The 11842-nt window shown below is 54.1% G+C and overlaps 3 protein-coding genes across 7 annotated transcripts in view; 1 reads left to right on the top strand and 2 right to left on the bottom strand.

Moving 5' to 3' along the window:
• The window catches only part of AP1G1 (adaptor related protein complex 1 subunit gamma 1), a 38999-nt gene extending 35857 nt beyond the window's left edge, over positions 1–3142 (bottom strand). Inside the window, exon 1 of one of the 2 annotated variants that reach the window (XM_027732977.2) lies at positions 2951–3142. The gene's annotated coding sequence lies outside the window, so the exon portion shown is untranslated. Of the gene's footprint in view, positions 1–2414; positions 2585–2950 lie in introns of those variants that run through there. The other variant, XM_027732987.2, reaches the window with a different exon arrangement.
• LOC113993782 (translation initiation factor IF-2-like) lies at positions 1998–3405 on the bottom strand. Its single transcript, XM_027732272.1, has 2 exons — positions 2973–3405; positions 1998–2425 (listed from the first exon to the last, which is right to left on the bottom strand). The coding sequence occupies exons 1-2, from the start codon at positions 3403–3405 to the stop codon at positions 1998–2000; spliced, it is 861 nt and encodes a 286-aa protein (XP_027588073.1).
• On the top strand, positions 2767–10202 carry ATXN1L (ataxin 1 like). 4 transcript variants are annotated; one of them, XM_039386179.1, is made up of 3 exons: positions 2767–3410; positions 3659–5238; positions 8885–10202. In XM_039386179.1, the coding sequence occupies exons 2-3, from the start codon at positions 3769–3771 to the stop codon at positions 9104–9106; spliced, it is 1692 nt and encodes a 563-aa protein (XP_039242113.1). In that variant the 5' UTR covers positions 2767–3410; positions 3659–3768; the 3' UTR covers positions 9107–10202. The 4 variants fall into 4 exon arrangements, with proteins under 4 accessions (XP_039242113.1, XP_039242112.1, XP_039242111.1 ...); XM_039386178.1 differs by having other exon boundaries at positions 3659–5864; positions 8885–8962; XM_039386177.1 differs by having other exon boundaries at positions 2767–3085; positions 3659–8974.
• The last annotated feature ends 1640 nt before the right edge of the window (positions 10203–11842 follow it).

Genomic DNA, 11842 nt, shown 5'->3' with positions numbered 1-11842 from the left:
CTGGCTTCCATTTCTATACTTCAATCACCACTGACCTACATTACCTTTGTATTTATTACCTACTTCTAGGTCCCTCGCTATTTTAATCTGTAATCTGCCTATTTTACTTCCTGTTCACTTCCCTGTAGAATTAGACTTTAAATAAAAAAAAAATTAGCTACTACTTTGTGACTAAAAACCCCACACTCTTTTTAACCCTGGTTAATGCCACATGAAAGACATGATGCCCCATTTTTACATTCATTAATATACACTTTACAACAGGCCAGGTAACTTCGGCTATGCTCTAGGAAGTTCTAGTCTTCAATTTTATCTGCAGCATCTCTGCCAAACAGCAGGTACAGGTTGTACTAATACCTGTGATATCAGCAGTTTCACTTGTCCCCATGTTAGCGTAGCTCTGTTTTTCAAGTTACAGCCTCATCATATATTTACTTATTAACTCCCGAACTTCTGTCCAGTGATGGAATGCTGGTACAAGGCAGACCAGACCCTTTTCCCTAGAGAACAGCTGAGTATCATCTACAACAAGTTAACATCACCTTCAGTCAGAAGAGTTTGTCGTGTCACTAAAAACTATGAAGAGGTCAAACAACCCATCTGCTGAAGTTATACACTGCCTACTCACAAATACAAATACTCACACTAGAGAGGCTCAAGGAGCTTTACTGAGTGAGTGACATCAGCTTTAGCAGCAGTTAAGATTTCCACGAGCCCTCACACTTGGAAAGGCAACCTTCCAAACCTGAACTGCACCAAGCAGGGCAGGCTGTGTGTGCCTGAGAACAGACAATCTGGGTTTCTTTGCTGCTGTCCACAACCTCCTCACACCATGGCCTGACACACTCACTCACTCTGTCGGACAGAGATGCCACTACAAGACTCTGTACACAAGGAGCTACCAAGAATCCGAACATTTCTGTATCCCTTACTCTCTCACACAACACCACAAAGGTGCTACAGGATCCACCCATCCCTACCACACCACCTTCAGGAAAATAGATCAGCAGTCACAGGAACACAAAAGAAAAGAAAAAAAGGAAGATAATGGAGTTTTTTATCATAAAAGGAGGAAGTCTGAAAGTTATCTCACACACTGGAAACACTAAAGTTGGATCCCTTCACAAAACAATTACCACAGACTTTCCCCTCCTCAAGTCCTAGGAATTTAAATACCTTTTCCCCTCCTTCTCCCAGCCCAGAAGAATTAAGAGATTCACACTGAACTCCTCAGAAAAACCCACAAAATCTCCTGCCTTTGCTGAGCTCCTGAGTACCCAGCAGGTTTTCAAACCCTGCCAAACAGGAATGCACAGGAGTAGGCAAAAGAAAGAATTCGGCAATAGAATGGGACATGCAAATAAACACAGGGAAAAATACAAAGTGTAGTTTAGAGGAGCAGTGGTGGCGAAACAGGGGTACAAAAAGCTGCTGTGCTCTATCACACAGAAGTGGAACAGGAAAAAAAAAAGAGAAAAAGAAAACAACACAAAATTCGCTGCCATATTAAATGTGGGATACTGGAGCACCATGCAGGGGAAAACACATACATGTTCTACTCTGTTTAAGCCACTACAGACCAAATACCTTCTAGCCACACGTGTGACATGTCACACTTCCAAAGGTATTCCACTGGGATTCTGTGCTGTCTCATTAACATCTCAAGTATCAGAAACTGAAATAAATCACTCAGCATTTTTACGCATCACTTACAACACAATAAAAAGCACACCTGTTCCATCTGCTAACTTTAAAAACAAAGCTCACTATAAAAAAAATTAAATATATATAGTTTGTCTTATAGTTTGTGTGAGAAGAGAACTCAATCAGCCTTGAAGAAAGGACTTGAAGCCTCCCTGACAGACCGGCCGTCACAGCTCAGAATGCCTCCGGCCGGATCGTGCATCTCCTGCGCCTGCTGAAACCCCTGATCGCCGGCAAACATGGCAAGCACTGGGGACACCGTAACGCTCGGAGCGGCTGCACAGCCCAGGCAATCACACCCCGGCGGCAGGACGGGCACAGGTCCCGGCTGCTCCTGGGACGGTCACAGGCCCCAGCACGGACCAGTCCCGGGCTGCGCTCCCCTCGGCCACCGCGCGGCCCCCCAGCCGTGGGCACGGGGCGCAGCCCGCACCGGGGAACGGCCCGGGCCGGGCACGGAGCGCTCCTGGCGCCCGGGCAGGCGGCCTTAGGGCGCGGGGGGCAGAGTCCGAGGCGGCCGAGCCGCCGGGCGGAGGCAGCGGCGCCGGCAGCGGGAGGGCACCGGGAGGCCCCGCGAGAAGAGCGACCGCAGCCCGGCCGCGGAGCTCGGGGCGGGCAGAGGCACCGAGGCTCGCGGGGCCCCGGGCAGCGGGACCTCGCGGCGGCGGAGTCCCGGACCGGGCGGCGGCGCCCGAGCCGGTCCCACTCACCGGGCCGGTCCCTGCAGCGGCAGCGGCAGACGGAGCCGGGCATTCAAAATGGCGGCGGCGCGGCCGCAGCACCGATACCGCAGGCGGAGGGATCCTCGCGCCGGTTCGCTCGCCGCAGCCCCCCGGGCTGTCCCGGCCGCGGGCGGGGGCGCGGCCGGGTTGAGCTGGGCTGGGCGGGAACGGAGTGGGAGCGGCTCGGCACCGCCGGCGGCGCGGCGGAAAAGGCCCTTTGCACTACTTTTCTTGGCGGAAGCACCCGCGAGACTGGTTTGACTAGGCGCGGTGCGTCTGCACCGTGGCAGTCCCTGATGACGTCACGAGAGGGGCGGTCCCGGTGGTGCGCGCTCCCGGCGGCGGGGCCGGGCGGGTCCCGCCGCCCGCGCCCGGGGTTCCGGGGGGCTCCGGGACCGCTCCCCGCCCCCCCGCGATCTCGCCCTGTCGAAGCGTCCGTCGGCGGCAGGAGGAGCGAGGTGCCTCAGGAAAGGGTGTACAGCCGCCCCCGCCCCGAGCAGTTCTTCTGTCCGCCCTTCCAGGACCTTTTGTCACCTCAGCGATCACCGAATGCCGAGAAACTGCCCTCCGCGGGGCTCCGGCCAGCAGCGCGGGCCCTGCGGGACACTACGGGGGTGCGAGAAAGGGAGCGGGGCCCTTCAGACCGCAGGCTCCCGCAGGTGAGCCGGGCTGCGCCGCCGCGGGGCCCGCGCTCCCGCCCAGCCGAGGAGTGTCCGCGTGGGGCGCGGGACCGACAGACCCCGCACGGCGCTGCCGCCGGGCCGGCCCCGGGCCTACGCGGCCCGTTGCCACGGCAACGGCGCTGCTGCTGCCACGTGACGTCATCCGGGCGCGGCGGCGGCAGAACTCCCGCCGACGGATGAGGCACTTCCTGTGCGCCGGGCGCGTCATCGCGGCGTGTCGCGTCATCGCTGCGCGCCGCGGGCGGGGAGGAGCCGGTGTGGGCACCGGGCGGGCCCGCGGGGCCGGACCGGGCCATGGCGGGTGAGCCGCGGGCACCGGGCGGGTCCGCGGGGCCGGGCTGGGCTATGGCGGGTGAGCCGCGGGCATTGGGCGGGCACCAGGCGGGCACCAGGCGGGTCCGCGGGGCGCAGCGCGGCCGGGGCTCTGGGGCCGGGGATGGGGCGGCGACCGGGCTCGGGCGTCTCTCGTGCCCGGGGTACCGGCCCTGGGCCGGGGGCCGCCGCCGTGCCTGTGTATGGGACTCACGGCTCCCTCTGTTCCTGGCGCAGGTGAGGCGGCGGCGGGCGGCGCGGATCCGGGAGCCCGCGCGGGGCAGCCCCAGCGGGTGCCCCCATGAAGGAGCGCGGCGGCCGGGGCAGCCGGGACAGCGCGGGGCGCCATGAGAGCGGGCCACGAGCGGAGCCAGGAGTGCCTCCCGCCAAAGAAGCGGGACCTTCCCGCCGCCAGCGCCGGCACCGAGGCGGGACGGGCGGGGGGCCCCCAGGGCTCGGGCGAGGGCCCGGAGTGGGCCCGAACGGCCGGACCGGGTCCTGCCGCCCCCCGCTATGGCCCCGGCGAAGCCCCCGAGGCGGCGGCGGGGCTTACGGTGGACCAGTACGGGATGCTCTACAAAGTGGCAGCACCACCTGCCACCTTCTCCCCCACGGGCCTGCACCCCGTGGTGAACGTGAGCCCCCTGTCCCCCGCCTTCAACGTGAGCTCACCCATCATTCAGCACCCGGGGGTGCCCTTCCCCCCCATCCACTACACGCAGATCCCTCCGGCCTCCCTGCAGCTCATCGGGTCCCACTACACAGTGCCCTATGCCGTCCCTCCTGCCTTCCTGCCTAGTCCTCTCCTGTCTCCTTCCACCAACCTCGCTGCCCCCCACGTCCCCCACTTTGTGCCATATGCCTCCCTGTTTGCGGAAGAAGCTACTCCTTCCCCTCAGACTACCTCTCCCACCCACAGCTTCAACAAATCCGCCTCTGCAGCCTCTCCTGGGCAGGTGCAGCACCACTCTGTGCCCCAGCTGGACATGGCCCCGGGCAGGATTCCTGTTTATTATCAGATGTCCCGCCTCCCACCAGGGTATGCGGCCTATGAGGCACCTGCAGCAGGTGGGAGCCCAGTGTCTCCTCAGCAGGACAGTCAGCTGAGCTCAGAGGTGGCTGCAGCCAACGGTGGGCAGAGGCCCCTGGAGCAAAGCATGGCCAGGAGACTCAGCGAGGCCGTGGACTCTGCCAGCAGTGCAGCTGAGGACTGTCAGCCCCCAGGGGCTGCAGCAGGAGGTGTGGGTGACGGACAGTTCCTTCCAGGTTACCAGATGCTGGGAAGAGAGATCTCTGTGCCAGCTCACAGGAGCACCCCAGACACTGATCTGGAGGTTCAGAGGGTGGTGGGAGTGCTGGCGTCTCAGGATTATCATGTTCTGGCAGCCCAGAGGAAAGATGATCCGAGCCCTTTGAACCTTTGCCATAATATCCCTGATGGGCAGGAAGACATGCTGAGAAACACCGTGGATAGGGCTGGGAACAGCCAGTCCCGGAGCCCGTGTGGAATGTCCCCCGAGGAGGCTGTTAGACAGAGACAGTTAACCAAAGGAATGGTGGTAGCCAACGGCAAGCCAGTCCTTGTTCCCATTGGGTCTGAGCCCATCAGGTCTTCCACTTCAGAAGCCCTGGTGAGGCAGAGCCCAGATGCACAGGCTCGAGGAAGCGTGCTGGAAAAGGAGCTGGCCCAGCTGCAGCCACCCAGCTCCTCCCAGCTGCCCTCTCACTTCATGAAAGGAGCCATCATCCAGCTGGCAACAGGAGAGCTGAAGCGGGTGGAGGACCTGCAGACTCAAGATTTTGTTCGCAGTGCGGAGGTGAGCGGGGGCCTGAAGATCGACTCCAGCACTGTGGTGGATATTCAGGAAAGCCAGTGGCCTGGGCTTGTCACACTGCATTTTGTGGTTGGGGAGCAACAAAGTAAAGTGAGCATTGATGTGCCCCCGGAGCATCCCTTCTTTGTGTATGGCCAGGGCTGGTCCTCCTGCAGCCCGGGGCGGACTGCTCAGCTCTTTGCTTTGCCCTGTCACAGGCTGCAAGTGGGGGATGTCTGCATATCAATCAGTTTACAGAGCATGAATGGCAACTCTGCTTCTCAGGCCAACTCCCCTCTCACAGATCAGCTGGGATCTGCCAGGGAGAGATCGGAACGAACAGCTCAGGGGCTCCGAGAGCCACCTGACAGAGCTGCTGAAAGGAAGAGCCACACGGACAGGGACAGCGCGGCCCAGAGCGCTCGCGCAGAGCCCTCTCAGCCTGAGGCTGGCACTCAGCACAGCTGGGCAGCCCCAGGCTTCCAAAGATACAGCGTGCAGGCAGAGGAGCCTCGGCCCTCCCTGCTCCGTCCCTCTTTCATTCCCCAGGAGGTGAAGCTGTCTATTGAAGGGCGTTCGAATGCAGGGAAGTGATCCCGTGGAGGTGTGAGCTGGGGCAGTCCCGGCAGGTGAGCCTCCCCCTCAGGTGGAGGAATTGCACAGACTCTGACAGGTTCACCAGCAAGGCTGCTCTCTGCCCTGCAGGACTGGCTCTATTCCAGTTCCGTGGCTGACTCTTGGGGAGTCAGGAGGGCTCCAGTGCCTCAGGGAGCAGCGACAGGCTTAGCTGGGGTGGGGAGCACGGACGTGCTCATGAGCATGCAATGAGAGCATTCCAGAGGCTGGAGGCTAGGGCTTTCTCCCACCTCCAGGGATAACTGACTCCCTGCAGGGCAGGGGCTGAGCATTCAGGACAGGTGGGGAAATGAGGAGGGCAGACACGGCTTAAGGTAGCAGATAAAATTGCTGAAGATTTTATTCCTCCTTTCTCATGATGGGGAGAGACGGGTCCCCACTGGAGTCTGGGGGCTCTACTCCCAGTATCCCCTTTCTTCACACATGCACTTTAAAAGGACCGTTCACTGACGGAGCTCTCGAGGGCAGGACGGAGGTGCTTCTCTGGTGGTTCTGATTAATGTCTCTTCCACTGAATCCAACTGCTCTTTCTTCTTGCAAAGAATGTACAGATTTGAATGATTCACAGAAATTCAAGAGGAAGGACCAAAAGGATGGGTTTGGGTGTAGGTGAATAGGGAACTTGACCACTTGGGATGGGACACAAGTTGAGCTGGGAGACATTTCGTTTCCTGCTATAAAATACGTTTAATTGTTTGCCACCAAATCAAATCTTTCTTCCCATGTTAGTAACTTTAAAAAAAATCCTGGGCTTATAAATTTGCAGAGTCTTTGCCTAGGAATGAATGGGGTTGGGGTTTTTTGTCTGGTTGGATTTGGGGGTTTGGTATTTTGTTAGTTTGTATTTTTTAAAGCTGGATTAAAATATATTCAGCATTCTTCAGGAAAGGATGAAAACATCCTTTTTCTGTGAGAAGACCGAGGCTATTTTGTAATTAACTCAGAAAAAAAACCATTCTGGATGGCTAATTCTTCCCTGCAGGCAGTTTCCTGAATAAGCTCTGGACAAGAGACAAGTGTTTGTGCATGTGCAGGCAAGGTACAAAGTTTCTGAAAAGTACAGTTCATTTATGTAGGGGCTCTAAAAATATCACAGCATCACAGGGCATTTTGGGGTGGTTTTGTTAGTTTTTCTGATGCTTCACTTCAGAGTTCCTCTGTAGAACAATAAGGTAAAATCAAGACTAGTCTCTTTCATGGTGGGACTTAATACAATTGTGTATGAATACCTCATTGTGGTGATAACACTCTATTGAGTGAAGGCTCCTGTAGTTACACTAATCTGTTCTCTCTGATGGTGTATTATGACACCAGCTCAGCCAGGATAAAGAATGGTCACTGTTCTGGGGAGGAAAGTTTTCCCTGACTTAACCTGGGTTAAGTATTCCTTGTGTTCAGGTGCCCATCTCTGTGCTAGGACCAGGCTTTGGAGAGGGCTTTTCTCAGTGTGCAGAGCCCTTATGTCCAGCATGCTGTTTCTGTCTCACTGCTCTCATCTTCCTGAAGTTTCTGTTGGGTGTGCCTGACTTCTGGGGCACTGCTCCTCTCTGTCACAGAATGGTGCGTGTCAGCACCTCTCCTTGCAGCGGTGCTGCCTGAGGGCTCTTCTGCACTCTCTAGGAGTGTGTCCTGTAACTGGTTGGCTTCTGCTGTGTGATGGGCAGGTGCTCTGCCTGGGTATCAGGCAAGTTAGAGAGTCTCCAGAATGTCCCTTCCATCCCCGTCCTGTTTTCCTAGCACATTGCTAGCCATTTCTGTTGCCTTTGAAATACCTGCACCTGGACAGACTCTTTTCAGGCCTTAGGTGAGATGTGCTAATCATGCCTTCAGTGTTTGTGCCTCACGGGGCTCTCCAGAATGAGGGTGCTGCCTGTATCATGTGTAGCTGCTCCCAAATGACACACTACTTCTGATCTCATCAGCTGTATTTGAGATGTGTGAAGTCACGGTGATGCTGTCGGGTGAAGATTCTGCTTCCTCAGGTGCAGCATCTGCGGGAACAGACGCTGTTTTCACAGCCCTGTTTGTCAGTGAAGTGTCCCCCTGGGCCCCCCCGTCACCCGGGGGCGTCACAGCTCCTGTTCACTGCACTCTCCTACGCAAAGACCTCGGTTAATGTTGGTAATCAGTACGTAATGCTCAGGATACCCGAGGTGTCTGTGGCCAGAGGCTGGAGACAGAGGAGCCCAGGTTCTCGTGCGTGTTCTTTGCTCGGTGCATGCAGAGGAATTGAGAGCTGTGAAAGCTGAGGAAGGGATCTCACATACGTGTGGCGTGTGAATGTAGAGGGGTTGGCCACACCACAGAGGGAATGTCTGAGCAGCTGAGGGTGCAGCCCCTCACATGTGTGAACACAGGAGTCTGTCTGAGTGAGGATTTGGAGAGCCTGCCTTATCCCCTGTGTGTTACTGTGACTCCTCTCCGATCTCAGCCACACTGTGCCGTGGTCTGAACGGGCAGCACAGATGACTGAGGCAAGATGCTGTGTGGCTAAAACAGCTTTGTACTGTAGGCAGCTGAAGGGCTGTGAAGGTGCTCACCCTCATTGTTTACCTGGCTGCTGACCTGGACTTTGGCTTGCTGCACCTCTGTTGAGTGCAGTCCTGAGCTCTGTGGAACAGGCCAGGGTGAACTGGACCTCAGTCCTTCTTCCCAGACTCCCTGTCACTCCCACTGTTGTGCATATTTCAGCTGCCAGCTCCTCCCTGGAAGCAGTGCTTTCAGGCACAGCTCAAGGCAGGGCACTGAGATGAAGAATCTGTGCATCTGGCTGCTTGCCCCAAACGGTGGGCAGGAGTGGACCACTGGAGGTCCTTCAGCCCAGCTCAGCAGTACTGGTATCACTGGAACTTGTCCTTACAGGGCTGGGCTGTGTGGCTCAGCATTGTAGTGGTGGTTGTGCTGAGCATTGAGACTCTCCTGGGACAGGGAGTGTGTGAGATAGGCTCTGCTGCAGGCAGAAAGGCTGTGAATGAGCCCGTGAAGCTCATTCTTTTATTTCTTGGGTTTACAGGGAAAAGAGGAGATAAAGCCAGGAAAACATTGTGGAGTGGGATGGTTACCTGGGCTTTTCTGCTGGCAGAGATGTGACAGACTTCAGAGAAATATGTTCCTGTTGTGGAGGAGAGCTGTGGTCTGTCCTGCCTGGAGGAGGAGAAGGCCTCCTGGCCCTGGTCTTACCCAGCTCACACTCTGTAGCAGGAGTCTGTGGGATGCAATACTGAGTGTTCTGTAGCCATCTGTCCCATCCCATGGAACATTCCTCGAGTCAGCTGCCCAGCGGAGCCAGGCCTGTCATTCACAGCAGAGAGTGCTCATGCCTACGACTATGCAGAGGAAGCTCTGTCTGGAAGGGAGGAAGCTGCAGAGGGCCCCCTCTGCCTTCCCCTTCCAGCCACCGAGCAGGTATAATGCACTTTTCACATTAAGTGTCCCTGTCCCCACCCCCACACTTGAAGTCACTTTGCCCCATAGAGAACTAACAATCCTTGTTACTCAGAAAATATTGTAAAAGAAACTACAGCAGCTGGAGTAGCCCAAATGGTAGTTCCTGCCCGCAGCAGCACACGTGCCTTTCCCCAGCATCACTCACAACTGCTCCTTGTCTTTCAGGCTGTCCTAGGGCCTGACACTTTGCAGAAGCTGCTACGATGGCCACAAATGCACATTCTGTACAGTTTGGCCCAGGGTGTTCCATGTATGGCTTAAAAGGTTGATGGTCCAGGCCCTTGCACGACCTTCACACCTGTCTGGAGGACAGGATTGCCCCTAAGGTCCTTCCAGCCTGCTGCTGCCAACGTGCCCCTGCACACTTGAGTTGTTTTTGGCTTTCATGGCACCTTAGCGCCGGGGAGGGTCTGCCCAGAGACAGACAGACAGACACAGGGGGGGCTGGCTGGGCTGCCCTGAGGCAGGGAGGTGTTTGTAGATAAGTGCTGACCCCTCACTATAACCCCAGTATATGGCTGTATTAACATGTAACCAACGCAGTGTATCTAAAGCCTTAGAACTAGTCAGGTGCTCCCCTCCGACCTTGTCCCTGCCCCTTTCCTCCTACCTGATCTTTAACAAAGCATTAATAATTCTAAGGATAATCTCTATTTTGTTGTGCTTTTTTTGTAACTGTTTTAAATAAATCAATTTGTACTGTATATTTGTACTTTTGGTGAGATCCTTTTTCCTGTTTTACCATTTTAAGTCTGTACTTGGCTACACACAGATTGTATTTTTATTGTTAATGCTCTTATGAATATTGCATTTAACTTGTTGACTCTGTAAACACAGTATATATCTATATATATATATATCTATATATAAACCAATAGCTTTTCCTTTGGTGTTTGAGACTTTTTGCTTGTCTGTAGCATCAGTGATCATCAAGATGTGGCTTCTCTGGTCTTACACAGTGATCTGGAGACTCATGACAAGGGCAAGGTACAGGTTGTTTGACAGACGGATTATAAGCCATAATTTTTTCAGATACTTTTGTTTTATGTGGTCTCTCTTGAACCCCTTGGCATAAAGATGCCAGTGATGCTGCAGGGAAAGTTCCAGCTGCAGGTTGCAGAGTGAAGGTACATCTCTGCTGGGCAAGCAAAATACATGAGGTAGAGCAAAAGCAAATATTGCCAAAAGCAAACTGGGTTTGAGTATGAAAATGAACAGAGGTAAGGATAAAAGTGAGAGATCAGAGAACAAAGCAGGAGATGAACAAAGGAACATGAACTGAACAGCTCCTTTTCCAGATCTGGTGCCTTTTCCCAAAGTGAGAGAGACAGGGATGGCTCCTGGGTGTCAGTTCTACGTGATGAATTTCATGTTAAAACAGCTTCTGTAGGAGGAAACAAGGTGTTGCAGTGGCATGTGGAGGAAACGAGCACTGAAAAGGTTCGGTGCTCTTTCCTAGCAGTGTCCCCAGGGCTGGCACTAAGAGTAGTTCATTATCGCCAGAAAACTGCAACATAAATGCACTTCGAAGGCAACTTTTGTAAGTTTAACTCGGGCTTTAAGGGACTGCAATCAAAAGATTTTCAAACTGAAAAATGAGGGGGAAATAGGGTTCTAAGTAGTCTGGTCAAAAGGTTTTGCTTCTTGTTTTAACTTTACTCTTCTGATCTCAAATAGGAGTCTTGTGGTCTCCATTTCTTTGCAAAGCAGAAAAATAGCCATCAGAGAGAAGACAGTAGCTCCCAGGGTGTTTGAACCAGTCTGTGTGACACAAGACCTTCAATGGAAATGCTATGGAGGTAGTAGGGGTCTTTAGGCTACAAAACACAGAGGTGTGGCACAGTGGCTGATGTTTGGAAACCACAAAGCTACACCATGCATTTTCAGATGCACATTCTTAAAGAAACCCAATAACAGAGAGTGTACCGCCTCTTTGCCCCTCACGAGTCCTTCTGTGCCACTGCTTTTTGCCTTTTCCACATTCAAGATGCCTAGATTTAATTTCCATAATTTAATAGTTGGAACCTTTTCCTATAGGCATAGGCTATGATCACATTTTGCCTCCAGTACATCTGTGCTGCTTTTGCACTGGGAACCTCAGCACTGGACACAGGACTCTAGGTGTGGTCTCACCAGCGCTGAGTAAAGAAGAAAGCAAACCCATCCAGTCCTAGAAACTGACCTGCTGTATTATTTATCATCCAACCACTTGCAAACCTGAAATGTTGTTTAGGTGAAAATTAACTTGTGAGTAAAGCAGCAAACTTGTCTGCTGTTTGCTTTCCTCAGCCAGCCTTTCTTTTACTGTTTTTATGGAGTATCTTACAACAGGAGCTTAGCTTCCTCTTAATTTTTCCATGGCTGCTACTGCAAATAAGCACATAATAATAGTGTTAAGAAAAACGGTGTACACAGCCATTTCCAGCAAGACATCCTCCTTTGTTTCCTTTTTATGGGCACAGACTGCAAAGGATTTATTCCTGGAGGACTTGTGGACTGTCAAAGTCTTCAGCTCCATAATTCA

Source organism: Pipra filicauda, unplaced genomic scaffold (genome assembly GCF_003945595.2).
Source record: "Pipra filicauda isolate LSUMZ 115617 unplaced genomic scaffold, ASM394559v2 scaffold46_size3722508_pilon, whole genome shotgun sequence".
NCBI lineage: Eukaryota > Metazoa > Chordata > Aves > Passeriformes > Pipridae > Pipra > Pipra filicauda.
This window is presented reverse-complemented; position numbering and strand designations above follow the sequence as displayed.